The 22244-nt window shown below is 37.2% G+C and overlaps 8 protein-coding genes across 12 annotated transcripts; 3 read left to right on the top strand and 5 right to left on the bottom strand.

The window, feature by feature from the left end:
* Window positions 1-11: 11 nt before the first annotated feature.
* On the bottom strand, window positions 12-2147 carry LOC105288243 (N-alpha-acetyltransferase 10). Its single transcript, XM_011354358.3, has 2 exons — window positions 2000-2147; window positions 12-1222 (listed from the first exon to the last, which is right to left on the bottom strand). The coding sequence occupies exon 2, from the start codon at window positions 994-996 to the stop codon at window positions 442-444; it is 555 nt and encodes a 184-aa protein (XP_011352660.1). The 5' UTR covers window positions 997-1222; window positions 2000-2147; the 3' UTR covers window positions 12-441.
* Window positions 2148-2295: 148 nt separating this feature from the next.
* On the bottom strand, window positions 2296-3555 carry LOC105288242 (protein TSSC4). 2 transcript variants are annotated; one of them, XM_011354357.2, is made up of 2 exons: window positions 3450-3555; window positions 2296-3369 (listed from the first exon to the last, which is right to left on the bottom strand). In XM_011354357.2, exon 2 carries the CDS (start codon window positions 3346-3348, stop codon window positions 2620-2622), a length of 729 nt encoding a protein of 242 aa, XP_011352659.1. In that variant the 5' UTR covers window positions 3349-3369; window positions 3450-3555; the 3' UTR covers window positions 2296-2619. The 2 variants fall into 2 exon arrangements, with proteins under 2 accessions (XP_011352659.1, XP_011352658.1); XM_011354356.2 differs by having other exon boundaries at window positions 3445-3554.
* A 123-nt stretch (window positions 3556-3678) lies between these two features.
* Window positions 3679-5124, top strand: LOC105288241 (endonuclease III-like protein 1). The gene is made up of 2 exons (XM_011354355.3): window positions 3679-4491; window positions 4577-5124. Exons 1-2 carry the CDS (start codon window positions 3844-3846, stop codon window positions 4982-4984), a joined length of 1056 nt encoding a protein of 351 aa, XP_011352657.1. The 5' UTR covers window positions 3679-3843; the 3' UTR covers window positions 4985-5124.
* Window positions 5125-5156: 32 nt separating this feature from the next.
* On the bottom strand, window positions 5157-6504 carry LOC105288240 (nucleolar protein 12). The gene is made up of 3 exons (XM_011354354.3): window positions 5993-6504; window positions 5815-5920; window positions 5157-5737 (listed from the first exon to the last, which is right to left on the bottom strand). Exons 1-3 carry the CDS (start codon window positions 6094-6096, stop codon window positions 5231-5233), a joined length of 717 nt encoding a protein of 238 aa, XP_011352656.1. The 5' UTR covers window positions 6097-6504; the 3' UTR covers window positions 5157-5230.
* A 302-nt stretch (window positions 6505-6806) lies between these two features.
* Window positions 6807-7754, bottom strand: LOC105288239 (small nuclear ribonucleoprotein Sm D3). The gene is made up of 2 exons (XM_011354353.3): window positions 7274-7754; window positions 6807-7084 (listed from the first exon to the last, which is right to left on the bottom strand). Exons 1-2 carry the CDS (start codon window positions 7587-7589, stop codon window positions 6972-6974), a joined length of 429 nt encoding a protein of 142 aa, XP_011352655.1. The 5' UTR covers window positions 7590-7754; the 3' UTR covers window positions 6807-6971.
* Window positions 7755-8114: 360 nt separating this feature from the next.
* On the top strand, window positions 8115-13250 carry LOC105288238 (major facilitator superfamily domain-containing protein 8). 2 transcript variants are annotated; one of them, XM_026973701.1, is made up of 10 exons: window positions 8115-9046; window positions 9124-9259; window positions 9428-9575; window positions 9714-9957; window positions 10043-10131; window positions 10248-10467; window positions 10630-10729; window positions 10879-11013; window positions 11106-11215; window positions 11337-12283. In XM_026973701.1, the coding sequence occupies exons 2-10, from the start codon at window positions 9228-9230 to the stop codon at window positions 11849-11851; spliced, it is 1593 nt and encodes a 530-aa protein (XP_026829502.1). In that variant the 5' UTR covers window positions 8115-9046; window positions 9124-9227; the 3' UTR covers window positions 11852-12283. The 2 variants fall into 2 exon arrangements, 1 of the variants encoding a protein (XP_026829502.1); XR_003407249.1 differs by lacking the exon at window positions 8115-9046 and adding an exon at window positions 12494-13250 and having other exon boundaries at window positions 9228-9259; window positions 11337-12359.
* A 227-nt stretch (window positions 13251-13477) lies between these two features.
* On the bottom strand, window positions 13478-15703 carry LOC105288237 (zinc finger C4H2 domain-containing protein). 3 transcript variants are annotated; one of them, XM_011354348.3, is made up of 5 exons: window positions 15379-15703; window positions 15130-15301; window positions 14524-14705; window positions 14166-14390; window positions 13478-14021 (listed from the first exon to the last, which is right to left on the bottom strand). In XM_011354348.3, the coding sequence occupies exons 1-5, from the start codon at window positions 15435-15437 to the stop codon at window positions 13892-13894; spliced, it is 768 nt and encodes a 255-aa protein (XP_011352650.1). In that variant the 5' UTR covers window positions 15438-15703; the 3' UTR covers window positions 13478-13891. The 3 variants fall into 3 exon arrangements, with proteins under 3 accessions (XP_011352650.1, XP_011352652.1, XP_011352651.1); XM_011354350.3 differs by having other exon boundaries at window positions 14166-14375; window positions 15379-15701; XM_011354349.3 differs by having other exon boundaries at window positions 14175-14390; window positions 15379-15701.
* Window positions 15704-15948: 245 nt separating this feature from the next.
* LOC105288236 (ras-related protein Rab-11A) lies at window positions 15949-21833 on the top strand. Its single transcript, XM_011354347.3, has 5 exons — window positions 15949-16307; window positions 17974-18169; window positions 18540-18814; window positions 19107-19260; window positions 20822-21833. The coding sequence occupies exons 1-4, from the start codon at window positions 16268-16270 to the stop codon at window positions 19238-19240; spliced, it is 645 nt and encodes a 214-aa protein (XP_011352649.1). The 5' UTR covers window positions 15949-16267; the 3' UTR covers window positions 19241-19260; window positions 20822-21833.
* Window positions 21834-22244: the final 411 nt, after the last annotated feature.

Raw genomic sequence — 22244 nt, forward strand, 5'->3', positions numbered from 1 at the left:
TCGAGTGGACTACCTTTCCAGAATTTCCTTTATTGCATATATTACATGCATATTGATTAAGTTTTTAATTATGTATAATTTCAGAAGAAACGTATATAGAGTATCGATTGAAGGATACAACAGTCCCAAAATTCATTACCCCAAATTCATCGCGCACAACTTTAACAAGTAGTCTTCACACAGAGTCGAGTAGAAAATATTTTTACAGTGTGATCATTTAAAATATTTTTCCCGATATTTCTCCAGATTAAACTTTGATACGTAGAAGCATCTAGTACATTCACAGGAAACAACCCCCAAGTGTCTATGGTCTCAACCACGTCATCCAGATACGATTTCATTGTTCATGGTTTTTCGTGAGTGACATATGTAGCGCAAATATACTCTCATGTTTGCACGAAGCAAGAATCGGTTCAGTTTCGCTATATAGCAATGAATTGACTACGAATGATCGCCGCAGCATCTGCCAAGATGTGTATGAACGTTACCGTCCTTGTGTGCTCTGTCCCTAAGAGCTTTCTCGTGATGGAAACTGGTAAGATCGCGCTTCATGGCGTACGCGTCTTCGCCATCCGCGTAATACTTGGGCTCAACTTCCGACACCTCGAACTGCAAGCTACTCGTGTACAAATTGAGAGCTGCACGATTACTCCTGCGCACGTGCAGCGAAACGTATTTTGCACCGAAGCATTCCACCATCGCTCTGGAGGCCTGGTTCATCAGCTTTTGCGCGATCCCCAGTCTTCTATGAGAGCGTTTCACAGCCAGACTGGTAATGTGCCCATGAGGATTATCCTCGCAATCTTCTTCCATCTTGGCGAGCACGTAGCCCACTATTCTCCCCTTCTCGTCCTCCGCTACGTAGCTCAACTGTGGCCAAGAGAGAGCGTGATAGAGATAATACTTCATCTGATAATTTTCAGGCAGGCATTGCAAATTACAGTGTTGTATGTTCAGCAGGTCCTCCGTAGTCGCACAACGTATGTTTACAGACATCTTGAGTGGATATGTTTGTCACGAGATACTTGAAATCAATTTCCTTCAGCTTCTCTTGCTTATACAAATTGTGTAATGTTAATATATTAATCTCGTCGAAGCTTCTTTAGACGAGAACGACCGTTCTTTAAATCGGTAACGGCCGAAGATTCGCTTATTCCTCTCCCAGTTAGCTCTCGCACAAAGCGGAATCGCGATAGGAAGAACGTCCAGACCAGATACCAACCTGGAACAAACCAATCGCGCATGAACAAATTCAAAGCAGACTGAATACGCGTAACGACGGTCTGCACAAAACGTGTGAAACGAGAAACGCTATCTTCCTTGTATAATTCTTTGTGTCATTAAAGTCACGTTCCTCTCGACATTGATACGAGTTAACATTTGAAATGCTTCACAACACTTTTTTACCCTTTTTCTTCTTCCAAATAAAAAAAGGAGAGGAAAAAGGTGTTTTGAAGCAGTTATAGTGTTACGTGAACTGCACTCGTAACGTGCAGTACATAATAAAAACACGGTGCCAGCACGACGATAAACTATACCTGCAACACGTGCTTACCTATGACAACAAGGAGGACTACTATAAACAGGCTGAATATCACAGAGAATGCCGTCAGGAGAATTTCCATTGAGATGTCTATTAAAATTTTCACAGGGGCACGAAAAAAAAGGGAAAAAAAAAACTCGCTATACCACTACGCCGTGCATGGAATCAGCAGCAGCGGCATTCGGCAACAGCAGCAGCAGCAGCACTACCCGCTCTGGAAGCAACTTTGTCACGGAGCGACCGGTGACAGAATCGTGTTCGTAACAACGCGGAGGGACGAGGGAGAACGCTGCAAAATGTGGGATCCCGTGCCCGTTATCTGCACCTCACATTGCACACGCCATTTTGGAAAATAAGATGCGCACGGAGGTTATATCTACCCCCACCCGCAATTTATGATGCGAACGTGTAACTGCTGCTTGGACGATCGCGGCGAGTGCCCGTGACGTTACTTACCAAAGTCCGACAAGCTAAACAGCTACCTCGGCTGACACAGCAGCACCTTCATGAGACTCCGAATTTCCTCAGCCGGCACGTAACGTTACAAACAGGAAGTGCACCTAACCTATCGTATGTTCGTGCGCGCAGTTCGAATCGCAGTTGGACAACGTAGTAGTTTATTTAGGGCGGATTATTTAAAATGTAATGTTCGATCACGCACAGCGGCAACTTCGTGACGGGACACTCGACATTGAACCAGTGGAAAATTTATCAAGTTGAAACAATACTACAATAAGTTGAAACGGTACCACTCGTTTTTGTAGACTGTATTTATATTCTTTGTTCTATATTACAAGAGACAAAACAACCAGCTATTTATTGTACTCACGATCAAATTGATAGTTTCTTCAAGATGGTTATATACTTACATATTGCATTCACTTATTGTTATATACAATATTTTAATAGGAGAAATTTATTTCATGCCCACGGCTTGTAATCTTATTTGCACTACGTGTATCATGCAAATGAATAATTCTAAACTTTTGAATCAAGTAAATATCTATAAGTTTCCTTATATGCACAATAGCGTATAATAATTTTAGTTTCTCAGTTTTTTATTTTATATACATTTCTCACTCGTCTTCTTCCTCCAGTTGCGTCAAATGATCCAGTTTCAGCTCTTTCGAACGATCGACCTTAACTATAGGTCGATTCTGCTTGCAAACCTTCTTTGGTCTCTGCCCGACTTGATACTCTGGCAAAATAATTTTACTGCTCTTGAACACGGGCCTGTCATCCGGTTCTACAACGACCGCTTCCGAGTCCTCTGGTGTCGGTGTGGCCTGTGGTTTCTTGAACATCACTTCTGACGTTGACGTATGCTTTCTCGACTTGAACCGTGTCTCTTCTGACTCGACATCCATTTTCTCACGACAGTGATCAGCTTCCTCCTTTTTCTTGCGTGCTTTCAATTCCTTCAGAAATGACAAGGCAGCCTGCGTATTGCTCTGCTCTGTCATGTCTTCATTGGATACATCATCCAGACTATACCTGGTCCACTTGCGCGGATTTTTGCGAAAGTCCGGAATATTTTTGCACCTCGCGCGTGGTGCCGGACCCTCCGGACGGCTAAAGATGCTCTCCTTACCACGAAACCTTTTAGTTTCCCTCTTCTGCTTCCAGTTATCTCTGCAAACTGAATCCCTTTCGTTCATCTCCTTGACTTGAACGTCATCCACGTTAGGACTGTCATGCTTGTTACATTTGCTTTCAGCAATCAAGAGTTGATCGAACAACATTTTTTGTTTGTCGGCAAATGCTGCGCAACCACCACGTAGAACGAAGTTGGCGGACGTGTGCATTGTAAAAGTGATTATATCTCGCTATAAATTATTCAATTTATATAACGTACATCCGGTTAAGATAATAAATAAGCATAAGTATCACATATTCCAAACCTCACAATTGTGCAGTGTCTCGGATAGATTCTGTCAGGTTATGTCGACATTTATTTTGACGGATACAATACTGCCAAACTGAGTTATATTTGGTAAATTTCTAGCAAATCGATGTTCTAAACCATGATGCACGAATATCTAGATACGAGTGATACGACGAGATAGAAATTGCATCGTGCAACCAATGAGAACATAGAATTTCTAGTAAATTGCTAAGGTCTAAACACAATCATTCCCGATTCGATCTTTGCTTGACTCAAATCTTCCTTGTTCAATATAAGCGGGAAAGGTTATGCCAATTTCGAAGGACGTAGTTGGTACGAACACGAGATTAGTCGTTACACGAGGGAGAATTAATCAAACTCTTTGTCAATATCGTGACATCTCTCGCCAAATAAAATGAGTAAAAGGTTAAAATTAGGTGCTCTCACAACACCGAGAAAGTTGCGCTCTGGGAAAGTGTTGGCTAAAGAGTCTACAAAGAAAACGTCACCTTATTTCGACGGTGAGAAAAGCTTGCCGACAAATGACCGTGCGAAGGACCGTTCTCCGGTCAAAATCAAGCGTGAGGCGACAGAGGACAAGGAGGATGCTAAAAGCGTCGATGTAACATCATCTGTCAAGAAAAAAAGTGAAGATATAGAAGAGTCAGCACTGTCAGCAGATGCTGAAAATATTAAAATCGAAAAATTTGATTTGAAAAATGAGATTACAGAGGAATCGGTAGATGTAAAAACTACCAAAAAAGGGGAGCAATGGATGCCACCGAACTGGGAAATTATTTTGAAGAACATCAGGGAGATGAGGAAGCACGGAACAGCTCCAGTTGACGAAATGGGTTGCCATAAGTGTGCAGATCCAAATGCCAGTCCAGTGGTATCTAGATATCAGTCGTTGATTGCTCTAATGTTGAGTAGTCAGACGAAGGATCAAGTTACCCACGCTGCTATGCAGCGTCTGAATACCTTTGGTTGTACTCCAGCTATACTGGCAACTATTTCTGATGAGGTTTTGGGTAAACTCATATATCCAGTTGGATTCTGGAAGGTATACATTTGTATATAGTTCTCAGATATTCACTTGTAAGATATTTGTCAATCGTAGTTGTAAAATATATGTATCTCTTTTTCAGAGAAAGGTGGAATACATAAAGAGGACGTCAATCATACTTCTGGATAAGTATGATGGTGATATCCCCAGAACAGTAAAGGAATTATGCGACTTACCGGGAGTGGGTCCTAAAATGGCTCATATATGCATGCGGATTGCATGGGGAGAGGTATCCGGAATCGGTGTGGATACACACGTTCACAGAATTTGCAACAGATTAAACTGGGTGAGAAGGCCAACCAAGACACCGGAGGAAACGAGAAACGAACTGGAAGATTGGCTTCCTAGATCTTTATGGAGCGAGGTAAATCATCTGCTCGTGGGATTTGGTCAAGAAATTTGTCTACCTCGATTTCCCAAGTGCTCTGAATGTCTCAACAAAGATATCTGTCCATATCGTTCAAAGAGCAGTGAAAAAGCTAAGAAATGATATTTATATAAAATGTTGTTAAGAAATATATTTATTTATAACTCATGTACATTTATCAAACCTTAGCGACGTCTTGATTTCTTTTTAATTCGCTTTGTTTAATTATCGTCAGTTATATTTATAGATACATGCTCTTTGAGCGATGGAAAAAAGAAATGATAAGCATGTAAAATGTTCCTAAAAAATATATTTATAACAAAAAAATTATATATTTATTTACAACTCATTATCATTTATCAAACACCCTTAGTGATGTCTTGATTTATTTCTGACTTGCTTATCGCGTTTCTTGTCGCGTCCCAGTTTCTGAGCCTTTTGCGATTCTCGTCTGCTCTGCTTTTTGTTTTTCTGCTGTTCTATCTTTTGCTTCTGTTGAAAGGCTTTGCTCTTCCTAATTCGCTTCAGCGCCGTTTTCTTCATCTCACGTTTTACATCTTTCAGAGATTTTATGTCTTGGTTATTAATTTTAGATTCCTGACGTACTGGAAGCTTCTGTTTCTCTTTTAGTGACATTCCCACAATCTCCTCATCATCGTTGTTTGAATGTTCACTTTCATCACTTTCCTGATCCTCTTCCTTTTCCTCCTCGATCTTATTTTGGCCTATCCATTTACCTCCTTCTTTGAGATCCGCAATATTCAGTTCCAGGATGCTGACAGTGTGATCCTTCATGTCATATTCCTGCTGAGACAGCAGTTCTTCCAGCTCCGGGACGTTTCGATGCGACACTAATTTTTTGTAACATTCTCGCGTCTACAAAATGCATTCACATACATTTCCCATAATCTTCAAAAATATTTTAGTACTTATGAATAACAGCATTAACGTACCTCTTGTTTAATTCTCTTCCGTTCTTCTTTTAATTGCTTTTGCAACTGTTCTTGGGCCTTTCTTTTCCGCTCTAGCTTTCTTTGACGAAATCCTCCTAGAAATTCTCTACATTCACATGTGTGTATAATATTTCTGACGAGTATATATACATATATGTATATCTAAAGAGATATTTACCGTCGTTTTTCTTCGTCAAACACGAGCGTGATCTTTTTCCGCCTCTTTGGTTGACCGGGTATTTTATTTACGTCGAGTAATCGTGGCTGAGGTTTTTTATACATTATTATGTTGTATGACAACAGGTTATGTTACACTGATAGCAGGTTATGTAGGAAAACAGAAGTGCGGATTGTAAAATTCCATAAACTACACAAAATTGTGAGGCACGTAGTACAAAGAAAACTGTAGAATAAAACTTGAGAAGTAAGCGCATCCACCAATCACGATCGACAAATCGACGATATAAATTGAACCTAACAAACTCGAACCTCTTTTTCCCGAAGATTTTAGTGCCTTGAGGTTTGCATGACTGCGCCTCGTTGCTTGCGTTCAGATTTCAAAACTCAACTCGTGGATTCATCACTTTTGTTTGAGAGGCATTTTTTGCTCAACGTTGAGAGTATTTGTTCGGTGAACTATTTGTTTTCGCGATACTCGAATATATATGCCGTCAATTAGGATAGTAATACTAAAAGCATGGAAAAATGAGGAAAGAAAACATGAAAGGAAACACATGCATAGGTTGATACGTTATTTGGAGAGTAATCGTTTATATCGTAATTTATCCCTAGATGGAAGTTCAAATTACTCCGAAAGTTTGATATGCGATAGAAACGTTTATTTTCTCTCAAATTTCATTAGTTGCCTTGCCTTTTGAGTTTTCTTATTGGATATCAGACATTCTTACGAATGCCTTCGTATAAAGAATTAGTGATACAGGAAAACCGCACGAGCATTTAGATTTGTAAAAATGCATTGAAAAATGAAATCACAATGATATCAATAATTAATTTACTTGCAATCGTGTATCAATGTATAATTTTGTGGACAGTTTATGTGTTATTTGTACTGTTTGTACGTACTACCAAATGTAAGAATAAAATCACTTTGTTTTAATTACGGAAATAGATCTTATTTAGAGCATTAGAAGTAAAATTTAACCCCTGCCTCTGCCAGACTGGGATCCACCTGGCTGATTCTGTTGATTAAGCCAGGGTGCCGAGCCAGTGCCTTTTCCTCTCTGATTTTGTCCTCTTCCTCTACCGCGAGCTGGAATAAATGTCATTTATTAAATAAAATCATATTATTGTGTATAATATTATTACAATATAATATTGCGGATAACATGCGTACAAAAATTTTGTCTTACAAATACTTGAATGCGATTTTCTCACAACTAAATTTTAATTAACAATTAAAAGAGATAAAAACAACATTCTATATATTCTGATAACATACCTTGAGCGCGCAATATAGCTGACTTTCCTCTGCCAGCGGTGCCTGATCCCTTGCCGCCAGGTCGTTTAAACATAGGAGCGTTCTTCAGCATATCAGGTAATATGAGGAATCTTATTTTCGATCCGCGGATGTACACGTTTTCGAGTTGCCCGACATGACCGTCTCGGTACGTTACTGTGATATTCTGCATCTGACAATTCATGTTATCCTCCGCTTCTATCAGCTTGCCGCGATACACCTCGCCGGTATTCGTCTCACAGGTTATGATGTGACCCTCGGCTTCGTGAAGCACTTTGATGGGAACTCCGATCGACATGGTGTTAAAAGTGCTCGGAAATACTTCTTCTTTCAGTCTTAAACAATACTTGCAATTTGTTTTTCAAAAATGTAGCAGCATGTACAGCGGCTTCACACACAATCTCAAAATTGTGCTGGACACACAAAATGTCACGCAGACTCGATACAGTAGGACACGTAGCGTCCTCTTTCGTTTCGTAAATATTGTATCACGCATGCGTGAGCGGAAATGCAAGCAACACTGTTGGGCTCATGCACACAAGACGCGGCAAGCTTTGCTGCGTCCTGTATACCTGAGCCCGTAGGTTTTATTTATTTATCTGTAGTTAGTTAGAACTACAGATTTTGCAAAAGACTTTCTATTCTTTTTCTTTTTCAAATAAACAGAAGGATAAAAAGTGTCTTGTAGCATTCGCAGTGCTAACTGGATTACAGTCCACTAGTTACTTTTGCGAGCGACACAAAAATTTCATCGCTGTTGTGCATCTTCAGACGTATTTTGTTAATGGCGATTCGGATTCGTATATTCACTTTGGCCCTCTAGTGCTGTCGTATGGGCGTTATTCGCCAACTGAGCCATACAACAAGAAGAAATCATATATTCACTAGGCTCACTAGACTTATTTTTCAGCTGTACGCTTTTGTGATTTCGAACAAAGATGCTTCACGTCAGAGGAGAAAAGAAAAAATTAGCGTAAAAAGTAAAAGTGCAGTAAACAGAATGATTTACTGTCGGACTGTATCTGATATGTCATCTGAATTAGATGATCTGAGCAGGTTATGTTTACATCACGGGCATCACGATCGGAGTGCAGTCTTCGTATCTAATAGTGTAGGCGTGAAGTAAATCATGTAGCACTTTATTTGCTTGTCATGATGCGCTTCAGCGCGCTTTACGCGGATGGATGGATGGATGAACCGTGAAAAATTATTTCCTAGATGGGCACGGGATGCACCGCGTGCCAATGCATCTCTCGATGCATCTTCAAATCGGTCACGTTCAACTACGTGGAACGGTATCTAGATTCTTCAGAATCAGCTGTTGAATGTCAAATGTGTTTTCTTTTATTTTGCCAACTCATGGAATGACACTTTTGTTCCGAGTTTGATCTTGTAGTGGAAAAAGGCGTTTGGTTCAACGACCCTTATCGCTCGAGTATGATTAAGACTGATCGCGTTCCGTGAGGAAAATAAAGAAAAATAAGTAGTTGGCCTTGCACCTTTGTCGAGAGATTACCTTGATAGCGCGTTGTACTAATAGCGAGGAATGTCGCACAATTTATATGCTCAATAACAATATTAGCATAATTAACTTTTCCTACAAAAAAAACTTTAGATTGAAAAATTAGTATGTTCTATTTGTGCACAATGAAGCAATAGATATATTCAAGATACATATAGTTTTATATCTGTATATGGAGTAGTCAAGCGATACGTATGTCAGATCAAAATCTGCAGAAATTTTTGCAAAGAAAGGCAAGTGTCACAAATTTATATAAATTACAATCATAATGTAATAGTTTGTGTGAATAACGTTTTTATCCATTCAATAGAGATTGATGATCTGTGTGTCATATATTAATGCTTGGTGCCAAGATTTTTACAACAAAATCTTCAATTATATTTTTAAATGGGAAAATAGTATAGAACTATCTTAATGGATCGCTGTAAGAAATTTTTTATCAGAAGGTAAGTTATATACACAGCCTGTTTTATCAGATATCATATTATAGATATTAGATAATTATAGATAAGTGCTAAGTAAAGTACCATCTTGTATCATCATCGATTAATCATAGTATATTATATATTTGTATACCATTAAGATTGCTGAAACATGTACATCTGCTTTCACAGGAGCAGTGTATCTTCCCTTGATGGTTTAGAGACTGAACTAGAAAGAAAAGAACGATGGAGAAGCATCTACGCAATTTACTTTACCATGTTCCTGATGTCCCTTGGTTTCAGCATTATACTTACTGGCGTTTGGCCATACTTAGACAAGGTAGATACAGTAACAACAATAAATATAAAATATTTAATATAAATAAAGAAAATATTAAATATTTTATTTATTTATTTTATATTCTTATTATATGAGAATTAAATGCAACGCATACCTGAATGTACATTTATGTCTCAGTTGGACCCCACGGCAGGAAAAATATTCATGGGTTACGTGGTGGCGGCCAATCCATTGGGACAAATGTTATTTTCACCTCTGGTCGGCTGGTGGGGCAATAAAAGGGGATCAGTGCGGTTACCACTTTTGATAACACTGGCTTTATTCACTCTCGCATCAGCAGCTTACAGTCTCCTCGAAGTGATACCTGGTGATAAAAAGATTTATATGGTCGTTGCTAGATTCTTCGTTGGAGTTAGTTCTGGTTAATAAAAATTCTTTTTGAATTTTTAGATCATAACGTATATTTGAAAAACTGAAGTAATGTGGATGTATGTTATCTCTTACAGCTAATATTGCAGTAGCGAGATCTTATTTATCTGCAGCTACAAAATTTTCAGAGCGCACACAAGCTGTTTCTATGGTCTCTCTTGCACAGGTAATTGTTTCATTGTAGCTTAATATTTGTTAAAACTTTGTAAAACCATTTTTATGCGAAAAGTGCTTCAATGATTCATATTATTTATTCAATTAAACGAAGAAGTAATTCTGCAGGTACTGGGTTTTGTGGTGGGTCCTGGTCTGCAAGCTGCCGTGACACCTCTTGGAGATCATGGTGTAACATTTATGATGCTGCCTATAAACATGTATACAGCAGCTGGTTGGATTAATGTGATAATGGGAGTCATCAATTTCATTTTGTTTTTTCCATGGAATTTTAAGGAACATAAGATTGCCATAAAAGAAGCTATGCGTAACGAGGGTAAAGCTACAGGTAATGGACATATCAATTTTCTTCTATGATTTTATTGCCAATTTTTGATTATATATAAAGTATCACAAAACTTTGTCTAAATGTTCCATAGAATCTGTCCTTAAAATTATTACCGGTAATTTTAAAACGTCCGAATTTATATTAAATTTGTTGCATTTGTAGAAGAAGAAACTTGGAAGGCCATTAAGCCTGATTATCTGGCATCGTGGACATTAATTTGTGCATTTTTCGTTTTGGTGTTTAACTTTGTTCTTCTTGAGACGTACGTATATATTCAGTTTCCAATATAAAACTATAATACAATGTACATACATATGTAGAAAAATGTTAGTGATATTTAATTGAGAATGTAGAAATTCAAATCACGGCTTGGAACATAAGGAATCATAATTAACAATTGTTTTCTTGCAGACTTGGCACCTCCCTCACCATGGATCAATTTGCTTGGTCTAAGAAGGAGGCGCTATATTATATGGGAATATTGATGAGCGTTGGGGCTGTAATAGCATGCGTTACATTCGTCTTGATCGGACCACTTTGTAAAAGGTAATTATGTAATATTTTATAATAATATATTAATGATGTCTTTCATTTTTTCTTATAAATGGAGTATGTAATGCTGCGAACTTTTCTAACAGATTCGAGGAACGTAAAGTAATGTTATGGGGTGGATTCTTTTTGATGGTGATTGGAAGAGTGCTATGTATCCCATGGGGTCCTGATCTTCCTAAAATTGCAGATTTTGGACGTAAGTGTCTATTTTAAAGTTACGTCTTTACACCTTTATATACTATGTGTTACATTATAATATATACATACAACTAAGAGATTTAACAAAGATATATCTTGATGAATATCATGTTTTGTAGCATATAATAATATTACGGAGGACGATAACGGTACAGAAATAGTAGGATGCCCAATTACTCAGGAATGGTGCCTGTACACTCCGCAATTGACGATTACTCAATTTTTCATCGGTTACGGCTTTACCTCCGTCGGTTATCCTCTAGGAGTTACTCTGATACAAACGATATTTAGCAAAGTCCTCGGGCCACGTCCGCAAGGCGTGTGGATGGGTTTGATGACGGGTGCGGGTTGCGCATCTCGCGTCTTGGGTCCGGTGTTCGTAGGCTTCATTTATACTCGCCTAGGAACGTATCATACCTTTGGTATCACCGGGATAATGTTGATCATTTCCATGCTTTGGCTGCAAGTCGTGAATAAGCGTTTGATCCCACCAGAAGCGAACCAAGATAGCCACGCGCCGGGTAAGGAAGGCAAAGATGTCGAAATCCCGTTAGTTAATTTAAGGTCTGCAAATATTCAGACGTCGCACGAAACGGAAAAGCATAACGGAGCATCGGATTGTGATAAAGCGTAACAATAATTGTTGATAAAGAAAATCCTTGCCAGTGCAATATGCCAGTGCAACTGCCACAAGACAAACGAATGCACAAACATTAGTGCGATAACGATACGAATTAATCTATATTTTTTATGAATCTATACAAATTACTGTTACATTCTTTATACACGTGTAGATATTTTATACAATATTATTATATACAATGTTATAGGCGTTGTGTTAAAGTATGAAGTGAATACCTTACTTAGAATTGTTATGAATATAACAATGAGACAAAAAGAGATTAATAATTATTCTAAACAACGATTTTAGTGATACAATTTAGTGATACAATTTGTTCATTTCATGATATTTTTATAAATTCACGTTGCAAGCTCATATTAATAATTACAGGATAATTAGATAGCTATTGCGAAACTTAGATTGCAAAGTAGTAAAGACTCGCCATAAATAACGCCAAAGATGGCATTTTAAATTTTTTGTATTCCTATTCTTACTGATACAAAGATGTTTTAACTCTAAGGTACTATAATATATATATATATATTATAATATTAAAATTCATCTTAGTACTCTTTCGATAGAAAAGTAAAAGATATTAATATATATATATATATATATTAATATCTTTTACTTTTCTATTGAAAGAGTACTAAGATGAATTTTAAAACAAATCATGATTTTTATATATAAAAAATTCTAGTATTAGAATAGTGTCATAATTAAGTATAAACAATTTTGTAATGTACAAATTCGAGTCTAGTACAGGCCCTAGTATATTATAAATTACAGGTAATATCGTGTACAAACTTGTACAACATTTTTACGAAGGCCATAAACGTTATGCGATATTTGTATTGAAATTTTATTATGGAGGACGCAAATTTATTAATCGATTCTTCCTTTTTATCTCGTTATTAGTGAAATAACTTGTTCTTGCTCAAACTAGATGTTGAGATGTTTACTAGATTGTAACAATTGCATACTTTGGTACTTCTCTACTGAATAACGAAATGCAACATAAATCAATGCAAGAATGTAAAAAGGTGCAGTCTGTTTTTTTACCTCTTCAGGTAGTTTGAAAAGCAAAGACTGACCTCTAATAATTTTTACAATTAAATAGAAATTTTATAGACCATATAAAATTAATGTAGGAAATAAATGATTAGAGATATATTTTAGTAGCAGATGTATTAGAAAAATTATGATATATTGATAGCAATAATGTATATTATAAAAAAAAGATGCAGTTTACATATACTGTTCGAAGTGCAATCAAACTAAAAACATAAAGCGATATTTCATATCTACAAAATGCGATGTAACACAAAATAATATATATACATAGATATATATTTTTTAATACTTATATGAAGAAAAAATGATAGTTTAAATGAACTACTTGGCGGCAAAATAAAAAAATATATTGTACTTATGATTATATACACATATATTATATGCCCACGTACATACACACACTGGTTGATAGGCATAATATTTCATATATTTTATATCAAAATTAATAAAAATAGAACATAGGAGATGTAAAATTACAATAAATAATTTGCATTGTTATGCAATGTCTAATGCATTTGATTTCTTGTGAAAGATGGAAACCTTTATATTGCACGTTGATATATAATTCTTGGAACAATATATTATATTTATTGCTTTTTACGATTACAAATCAAACGATAAAAAAACGAATATCAAACTTGATTAAAAATCAAGTGAGTCGCCAAATACTAAATTCTCAATTTTATTCTACAGTAGTATAGAAATTATTTGGTTATATTTCATACTTTCCGTCTTATACATTCTTAACTCGGATACACTTAATAAATCTTGGAATCTAAAAAAAAGCTGTCGTTACAAAATTGACATATTACGTAAACGTAGATTCTTATGGATGCTGTGCTATCCCTTACAAATGCTAATGATACGGTAATAGTGCATAGACGCTATGGATTACAAAAATGATTAATAGATGCAGATTCTTATGGTGAATTGTAAAAATGCAGATTATACTCATATAAATAATAGTTCTAATTACGATTAATCTTTTTTCTTTGGTTTCTTAGGATTACGTGAACGTGATTTTGCTTTGCACAGCGGGCAAATTGGAGCATTTCTATGAATTTGTTGATGGCACGAGAGGCATGACTTCATGGGTGGCGGTTGTTGCCTGCAAAATCACAGAAGGAATATTTTTGTTCTGGAAATGGCAGATTTGTAAATTTACATTGTTGCTCATTACTCGTTAACCGTAACGTTCAACGATACAAACTATACTAATTATAAAAAATGTAATAAGGGGGTTGAGATATACCAGTGGTACCTGAATGTTGGAGCCGGCGGCCCCGGGGCTGGCGGTAATGGTCTGGGTTCTGGTTTGCTTGGCCCTTGAAGCGGCTGCGGCGCTAGGAAGGGCGTGGAACCACCCGGATGTCCGGGATGGTGCAGTCCTAATTGCGGCAACAATTCGTCACCTCGTACCTCTACTCTCCATTCCGCCTTCTGCATTGGTCGTTCGAAGTAGCTATGAAAAAAGCGTCTACACAATAAAAGTTTAACTCAGCTTAGTCTACAATCTACAATTTCATCTCCCATTCATCAATGCAGTCATAGACATAGACATAGTCTTTTCAGGCTGGAACTTCAGCTTCATCATTAATTAAACCACTTACTCAGGAGAGATAAGATCCGCCTCAGTCTCGTACAATTCTGGTAACCTTTCCAAGCCCAAAATTTCTCTGCGCATACGGTCAATGTCGTGCTTCAACGGTTGATAATCATTATTATGAATCAGCTTAGCAGTTTCCCTTGCTCTGTTACGTGCTTCCTCTGCCTGCTTGATCACTGATTCCATCTAACAAAAATGTATGCAAACTTCTAAATTCGCGTCATGGAATTCAAGAGTCAGTTTATGACCGCGAATTAGAGTCGCGAAAAACAGGAGCAGGGCCTCGAATAATGAACTCTGCATCTTGGACGAAACAAAGTTAATAATAAGAACAAAAATTTCGATTACAATCGCTGTAAAGGGAGCCTTTTCAAGAAAGAGCAAAAAGGGCGGTATTGTCTGCGAGTGATCTGTTTAATTATAAGACATCCAGGTCCATGACATGGACCATCAGTAGCCCATACAGCCTAAAGGGAAAGCCATGTGAAATTGGCGCGACACTAAACTTGTTAAGAATTTTAATTGCAATTTTAAGAGATCTTATATCACAATATGCAACTTCTTGTTATCTTATGCTTGTAAGACAATATAATAATGTATATGAATGTACCGCATTAATATCTGCATGTATCTGACGTAGCTCTTCTACATGTGCCATTTTTTCCTGCATCAGCAGGTCCATTTCTTGTTTATACTCCAATAAACATTTCTCTTCCTGCTCGGTCTGCTCCACTTCTTGCAATATCCTTTGCTTCAATTTCTCCAACTGAAGAGTCTTTGATCTGGAGAAAACGCAAAGGGGAAATCGTGTGACATGATCAAATAACTATGCAACCTACAAAGATATCGCTTCACATACCTGATGTCTTTCAGAGCTTCTAGCTTCGCAAAAATCACTACTGTCTCGGACGCTGACATTTTGGAAATAGCTGTCTCTTATTTGTTGTTACAAATCCCTTTAATAATTTTCCTAACTCAGATTATTACATATACAATATCGGAGTAATTAAAACTGGTATAACCGATATAAAATCTAATGATTCGACCATAAATAGTCAAAGGAGTCTATAAATTGGCTGTAGCGTCTCGGAAAACTATCTGACAGGAGTATGTCAATAGCAGTGTCGCAAGAATACAACGAACCCAGCGAGCAGTTTATTAATCGTTTCTTATTAATCTACTCGTGTGAGATAGTAAACTTCAAATCTCTTCAATGAGATGAGACGGGGCACGCCATCTGGGATGCTGGGAAATGCAATCTGACTTGGCGCTCCGATTCTAGGAATCTTTTACTTTATCCCTATCGCGTCCGCGCTCTCTCTAGACGCGCGATGCAGCTTCCTCTCTCAAGTAATCGTGATCAATGGCGCGTGGGGCCGCGCGTGCGTGCGGGGTACGCGTACTGCGCACGCGCGGTCTATCGGCTCTGGAGGGGCGTAGAAAGGAGGCCATATTGTACAGTTAAATTGAAAGAACGAAAATAATTGTATCGCCGTCGCGATCGCCCGCGTTCGCGCTCCGCCTTCGGTTTCCCCTATTTTTATCCCGTGTCGTTGCGCGACGGCGTTGCCCGACGTAGTCGCGTGCCGTGGCAGCCGAGAGCAGCGAACGGGAACCAATCGGCGGCGGTACCTGGCCTCCTGTCTCTTTGTATATAAGCCACACATCGCGCAGTAGTACGGCTCGACCCTACACGGGCACCTCGACATCGGCTTGCCAAAAGGTGCTTGTTGCTTGCTGCGGTCGAGATGGGCACTCGAGACGACGAATACGATTATTTATTTAAAGGTAAATCTCGACAATGACTTTTTCCTCTGATATTCCGCCTGGAGGAAGGTGGAGGAGGAGGAGGAGGAGGAAGAGGGAGGGGTGACTTCCGCACGATCCTCGCCCGTGATATATTCCAACGGGAATCGCTCCCGTATTCCTCCGCGGCGGCGACGCGTGTAACACGTCATACGTCACGCCGAAACGGGACGTCACCTCGCATGAACCTGAACGGCGATCGGGGCCCTGTCGCCGTCGCGATACGCGCCGTTGCGATGACATCAGAGACGATGACCCATCGTCACGCAGAGGCCACGCTCTCGCGGGCGGATGTCCGCGATATCGCTCGCACCGTCGGTGGCGGGCCGACTTCCTCGTCGACGATGATTCCGAAATTTTTTCTCGATGGACCCCCCTCAATTTTTCTTATCGCTTAGAAAACCGCGACGTACCGATTTTTGCATTACGTATGTAATCGGGCGAGCGCGCGCGCAATATATGTACTTCGAATCTGCACGATGCACGATTGCGTGTCGCGGTGTTACTAGCCGTGTCGTGATTGTACGTGTGTGAGCGCGTACGTGCGTGCGTGCGTGCGTACGTGCGTACGATCGCGGATACGTCTTTGGCCTTACCATCATCTCCGCATCATCTGCATTTTTGGAAAATTTTCGGGGGGAAAATCGCCCCTGTAATCGCTTTGTCATCGTCGCGTTTCTTGTCAGCTGTTGCTCTCGCACACATTCTTCGTTGAATTTCTTCCATTTATGTCAGCCTTTACTCGCAGCACAGTTAATGGATTAAATATGTGGCCCGAGGATGTAGGCGTATTCGGCTGTTTAGCATTAGCATTCGCTGGGACATTTCCATCAGCATGGTCGGTCTTGACCCTTGACTTCATAAGGATATAATGTGATCATGCACATTTAGATCTGTATCATGTGTGTGTTCTCTCGTACACACGTATATTATGTATGAGTTTGATTACTCATGCCTTCTTGTTTGAGCATTCCTGAAATAGTCACTATTGTTTGTATAGATAATTATGTAGCTGTTAAAATAGTGGAAGATGTTGTTAATTTCTTAGAAAGAAGGAATAAATAAATAAACGTTTGTAAGAGCAAAATGCAGAATAAGAAGGATAAACCATGTTTCTTTCTGTTTGTCTTGCATTATTTTTGAGATGTCTAAAAAGCAATACAGGAAGTGCATTCATATGTACATGTATGATTTCATGATGTGGCACTGATTCATAGACTTCAAATACTTTTTCATTATTGGAGATAGAAGCCTTTGTGCAATATTTTACACTATTTTCAATGATAAAATTAATTGATTTTATTGAGGATTATCTTCTTCTTGGTATAATTATGACCAATTAACTGTAAGCAGAACTAATTGCTTCTAATGATTGTAACTAATGGTTTTTACGATTAAAGTGAGACGTTTTTAAAAAAATGATATAAGGATTGTGAGAAATATGGAACACTTTTCATTGAATTATTCTGTAATATAAAGCTTACATTTCATTTCATACCAATTCTTTAAGATATATCTTTATAACAATGATTTTACAATTTTTAATTATCGTTATCAATAAATAATTATGATAGTACTACTTACGCATCAATTCCAAAGTGCAGCAGTTACTCAGGGTTTTGTCTAATTGATTTTCTTTGGTTTTTAGTTGTCCTCATCGGAGATTCTGGAGTAGGAAAAAGTAATCTCCTATCCCGATTTACGAGAAATGAATTCAACTTGGAATCGAAGTCTACCATCGGAGTTGAGTTTGCCACGCGCAGTATACAAGTAGATGGTAAAACCATTAAAGCTCAAATTTGGGATACAGCTGGGCAGGAGCGTTATCGTGCGATTACCTCTGCGTAAGTTTAGATTTTCATTCTATATCGTATACACACACGCACGCACACTTGAAACTTTATCTTAATTTCAAATATTCTCACAAGTAAATGCCGAAAAAGGACTGCGGTAATAAAATTAAAAATGTGGCAATAGACTTAATAAACAATATTAAATAACAAGTAAAAACATATATTTTTATTATTGAGACATGATTTATCAAAATGTTTCCAGTATGTAAAAAGTTCCATGATTCTCCAGAAAACTGTCGATATTCATAAAGTTTGTTTAACAAACAAATAATAAAATTAGAAAAATAACTTAAAACTGTTAAAACTGTGAAATATAGATTTAACAGACGTAATATTAAAATTTTTCTTCTCGAATTATTAGATATTACCGTGGAGCAGTCGGTGCACTACTCGTGTACGATATTGCGAAACACCTGACGTACGAAAATGTAGAGAGATGGTTACGAGAATTACGGGACCATGCGGATCAGAATATTGTGATCATGTTAGTGGGAAATAAGTCAGACTTAAGGCATCTGCGTGCTGTTCCAACTGATGAAGCTAAGGCGTTTGCTGAGAGGAATGGCTTGTCTTTCATTGAAACATCCGCTTTAGATTCTACTAACGTTGAGACAGCGTTTCAAAATATATTAACAGGTAACAATCTTCGTTTATAGTACCGTCATATATAGCTAGCGTACACAGCTCATTGTTGAGCATTACGTTAAAGCCGTGATCTGCGTAACATGCAAGTGTTTGTTTTCATGAAAACAGTTATCGTAGTGTGTTACACATGTTATTACGTTCACTTAGACGGAGTTGTCGGATGTAGACATTATTTTCTTTTAATATAATTTAATTCCTTTCAAAATTCTCTTTTCGTACTGCGCAAAATGTAGAGCGTATTTAATAGGCTGCAGAGACTAACGCAACTCTTTCGTTTGTGCAGAAATATACAGAATCGTATCGCAAAAACAGATACGAGATCCACCTGAAGGTGATACAATCCGGCCACAGAATGTAGAACAAATTGAAGTCAAACCAACGATGAATGAGGGAATGCGTAAGCAGTGCTGCCAGTGACTCACCTTGTTGCTTAAAATGTGTGTATACATAAATACAGTATGAATATTGAGAAAGTACAGTTCGATGATATCTTATTTCTAATGATGAGGGAGATTTAGTTTATCCAGGTGCAGTAAAAACAATTTCTGGGATGATTATTTGTATGATAGGGTAGACTTAATAACGTAAGGAAATTGTGGTTAGCTTATTACAAATACTAACTTGAGATTGTACATTGAATTAATTTTATCACATATCAAATTTAAATATTAGCAAAGATATGCTCTCATCACGTTTTTTTTATTCCGATAAATTCTGCTCTGTGTGTGTATGTTAAGAGTGGTAACGATGAATATGTATTACGTTACAAGTACGTTGCAAATTATTTGTAATAAAAAATGTAGTTTTGTGCTCTTTTATGCTATTGCTATATACTTGAAACTATTGAGCAAATTATAAAGGAAGAATGCCGAAACATGTTAATGGAATACCAGTTAATGGAATTTCTTTTTCCTAGTGTATGTATATATAATAATAGTTCATAGAGAGAGATACATATTAGAGTATTGTACGTCTAATAATATATAAATGAGTATATAAAACTTTTCTCCCTTTTAATCATCATGAAAGTTGTTATATTTAATTTTCAGTACGAGAAAGCTTATTGTTTGTAATAATCTATGTAGCAATTATAAAATAGAGAAGAAATTTGTTGATACACAGCTACTTATATTTTTTTTGTTTATGAACATTAATGAAAATCATTTGAGCATTAACTGTGTGATTCACAAAGATGTGTTGTAACCTTTAGGTGATTTGTGACATCATTGTGAAGAAAGTTTGCATGAGCGTGGGTGCGATTCTGAATAATTACGGAGTTATGTAATGTTCATAGATTCTAAGAAACACACATCCCTATATGAATAGCGTCACAGTATTATTAGCTATATTTATGTCTCTTTGTAAGTATTCTTATTATTTCTGTTTTTTATATATTTCTTCTGTACCTTTCTCTTTCTTTCTTTTTACTCAAAGTGTGGGATTTGCATTTCAAACATGCGAAGCAAGACGAATTTATTATCCCTATCTTGCGTGTCTCACAGTCATTTTATTTTCCTTGAAAATTCATATCAGTCACATCCGTAATCTTTCAGAATTCTAAATCCATGCTTATACGAACTTACTGAAAACGTTTTCATCCAGAAATCATTATGTCTATGTGAAGCATTAGATATTACAGACTCAACTCTATTTTTTCATATAAATAATTTCTAAACCATAATCTGTTTGAATATTTATGGTCCCACTGACATAACGCATACACGTTTGCTTTTGATTGACTTGATTATTCATACTTGTATAAAGAATATATAATAACGCACCCACACACATTTAAAAATATGAAGAAAATCACATAGGAAAAAGGTATGTTAATGTTGTCACGATGTAAATTACATTTGTACGCAATATTTCTTTTAAGATGCTAAATTTATAGCAATTTTTAGTGATAGAACATTCTACGCATACGCAATGAATCGAAATGCCTGATATTATTGCTGCAACGTGTTTGCTGAAGAACCGTTTAATTTTATTTTACAGAAGCAGTCATACAGAGGAGGAAAAAATGGAAGGTCTAGCTGGTGGTAGATACATTATAGCAGAGGTGCGCGCATAACAGAACGAGAGTTAAGACTATATGCGCAAGCATGTAATCTCATGTGCTAGAAGGTTTTATCCGTAACAATATGGAAAGTTCCAGCAATCCATATACGAGTATACATTACATATTCATGGAAATAATCAAGTAAGGATAAGCGTCGAGAAATTGTACGATGCTGTAAAACGCGAGTAACACGTGCACCATTCTGTCCGCGAGAAAGATCATCTTTACTCTCTCTGTCTGTCTCTCTATCTGTCACGATATAAATTATGTTATAATATAAATAAATGTTGTATTACTGCTTCTTTGTAATACATATACATATATATATATACATATAAACGATTCTTCTTAAACGCGTAGCGTGATCGTGAGTATGTGAACAATTTATGATCGTATAATGCAATGAAGTATCAATGAATAAGCACTATCATGCACTGCGTAGAAGAAAGCGAATGCGATATATAGAATAATGGGCTTACATGGCGAATGATAAAACGGCAGTGGAAACAGTTAAAGTGAGAGATAGTCCTTTCTCGTTGCTCACTCTCGGCTCGTCGTAAATAATAGCGTTAGTCTGTACAAGCTTGGGCACTACATGCTTCGGAGTTATTTTATTTTTACACCAAGTTTTTCCCACCAAACGTCTTACCGGATACAACTGTATAAGAATGGTTACGTACGAGGCTGTATAGTAGGCATTTTTCAAAAATTTTGAGAGATACCGTTGCTTTCCGTGTGGCTGTACTGTAATACGTTATCGTCTCTCTCACGAGCTTTTATTGTATCCTAAATAAATAGAGAGTGAGTAAAGTGTTAACAAATTGAAGTGTCTACTTCTCAATGGATTATGTGCGAGAACAACGGTTTTCAATCTATCACTTACTTATAATGATCTTTAGAAAGATTATTATGAAAAAAGCAAGATTAATAAAAAAAAAATTACTAGTGCATCGTGCGTGCGTTTAACCTGATTTATAGTACGTATAATTTACATTATTCTCGCGAGTTATATATATAATCCGTTGCAAGAAACGAGAAATGTGATGTTGTTTCTCGAAGCAATCTTAAAAGAGAGTAAGCTAATCACAAGTATAATAATTACCATTTGATATAATGGGCTTTATTGCTTTATTATGGGCGACACTCAGAACTGTAATATGTACAAGCAATGTCAAAGTGACCATAGTTTTTTTTACAGAGATACCTTTGATTTATTCTGTATCCTTAGGCTACATTATACAGAACTTAGGGAAAGCGAAAGAAAATTTTCGATTTCCTTTACACCAAGTAGAATAAATTTATACTAATGAAGGATAATTTAAAACGCGTAAGATTGTTTCGGTCTTGGTTAATCACATA

The sequence above is a fragment of the Ooceraea biroi genome, chromosome 11 (genome assembly GCF_003672135.1).
Source record: "Ooceraea biroi isolate clonal line C1 chromosome 11, Obir_v5.4, whole genome shotgun sequence".
NCBI classification, from domain to species: Eukaryota; Metazoa; Arthropoda; class Insecta; order Hymenoptera; family Formicidae; genus Ooceraea; species Ooceraea biroi.

Coding starts and splice junctions, on each gene's coding strand:
- LOC105288243 (XM_011354358.3), bottom strand. CDS start 996: ATGTCTGTAAACATACGTTGTGCGACTACGGAGGACCTGCTGAACATA.
- LOC105288242 (XM_011354357.2), bottom strand. CDS start 3,348: ATGCACACGTCCGCCAACTTCGTTCTACGTGGTGGTTGCGCAGCATTT.
- LOC105288241 (XM_011354355.3), top strand. CDS start 3,844: ATGAGTAAAAGGTTAAAATTAGGTGCTCTCACAACACCGAGAAAGTTG. Junction 4,492..4,576: donor ATCCAGTTGGATTCTGGAAG/GTATACATTTGT, acceptor TCTCTTTTTCAG/AGAAAGGTGGAATACATAAA.
- LOC105288240 (XM_011354354.3), bottom strand. CDS start 6,096: ATGTATAAAAAACCTCAGCCACGATTACTCGACGTAAATAAAATACCC. Junction 5,921..5,992: donor TTTGACGAAGAAAAACGACG/GTAAATATCTCT, acceptor ATGTGAATGTAG/AGAATTTCTAGGAGGATTTC. Junction 5,738..5,814: donor GGAAGAGAATTAAACAAGAG/GTACGTTAATGC, acceptor TGCATTTTGTAG/ACGCGAGAATGTTACAAAAA.
- LOC105288239 (XM_011354353.3), bottom strand. CDS start 7,589: ATGTCGATCGGAGTTCCCATCAAAGTGCTTCACGAAGCCGAGGGTCAC. Junction 7,085..7,273: donor AGCTATATTGCGCGCTCAAG/GTATGTTATCAG, acceptor CATTTATTCCAG/CTCGCGGTAGAGGAAGAGGA.
- LOC105288238 (XM_026973701.1), top strand. CDS start 9,228: ATGGATCGCTGTAAGAAATTTTTTATCAGAAG. Junction 9,576..9,713: donor TTTGGCCATACTTAGACAAG/GTAGATACAGTA, acceptor TTTATGTCTCAG/TTGGACCCCACGGCAGGAAA. Junction 11,014..11,105: donor ATCGGACCACTTTGTAAAAG/GTAATTATGTAA, acceptor CTTTTCTAACAG/ATTCGAGGAACGTAAAGTAA.
- LOC105288237 (XM_011354348.3), bottom strand. CDS start 15,437: ATGTCAGCGTCCGAGACAGTAGTGATTTTTGCGAAGCTAGAAGCTCTG. Junction 15,302..15,378: donor GAAGCTCTGAAAGACATCAG/GTATGTGAAGCG, acceptor CGTTTTCTCCAG/ATCAAAGACTCTTCAGTTGG. Junction 14,391..14,523: donor GCGGATCTTATCTCTCCTGA/GTAAGTGGTTTA, acceptor TTTATTGTGTAG/ACGCTTTTTTCATAGCTACT.
- LOC105288236 (XM_011354347.3), top strand. CDS start 16,268: ATGGGCACTCGAGACGACGAATACGATTATTTATTTAAAG. Junction 18,170..18,539: donor TATCGTGCGATTACCTCTGC/GTAAGTTTAGAT, acceptor TCGAATTATTAG/ATATTACCGTGGAGCAGTCG. Junction 18,815..19,106: donor GTTTCAAAATATATTAACAG/GTAACAATCTTC, acceptor TCGTTTGTGCAG/AAATATACAGAATCGTATCG.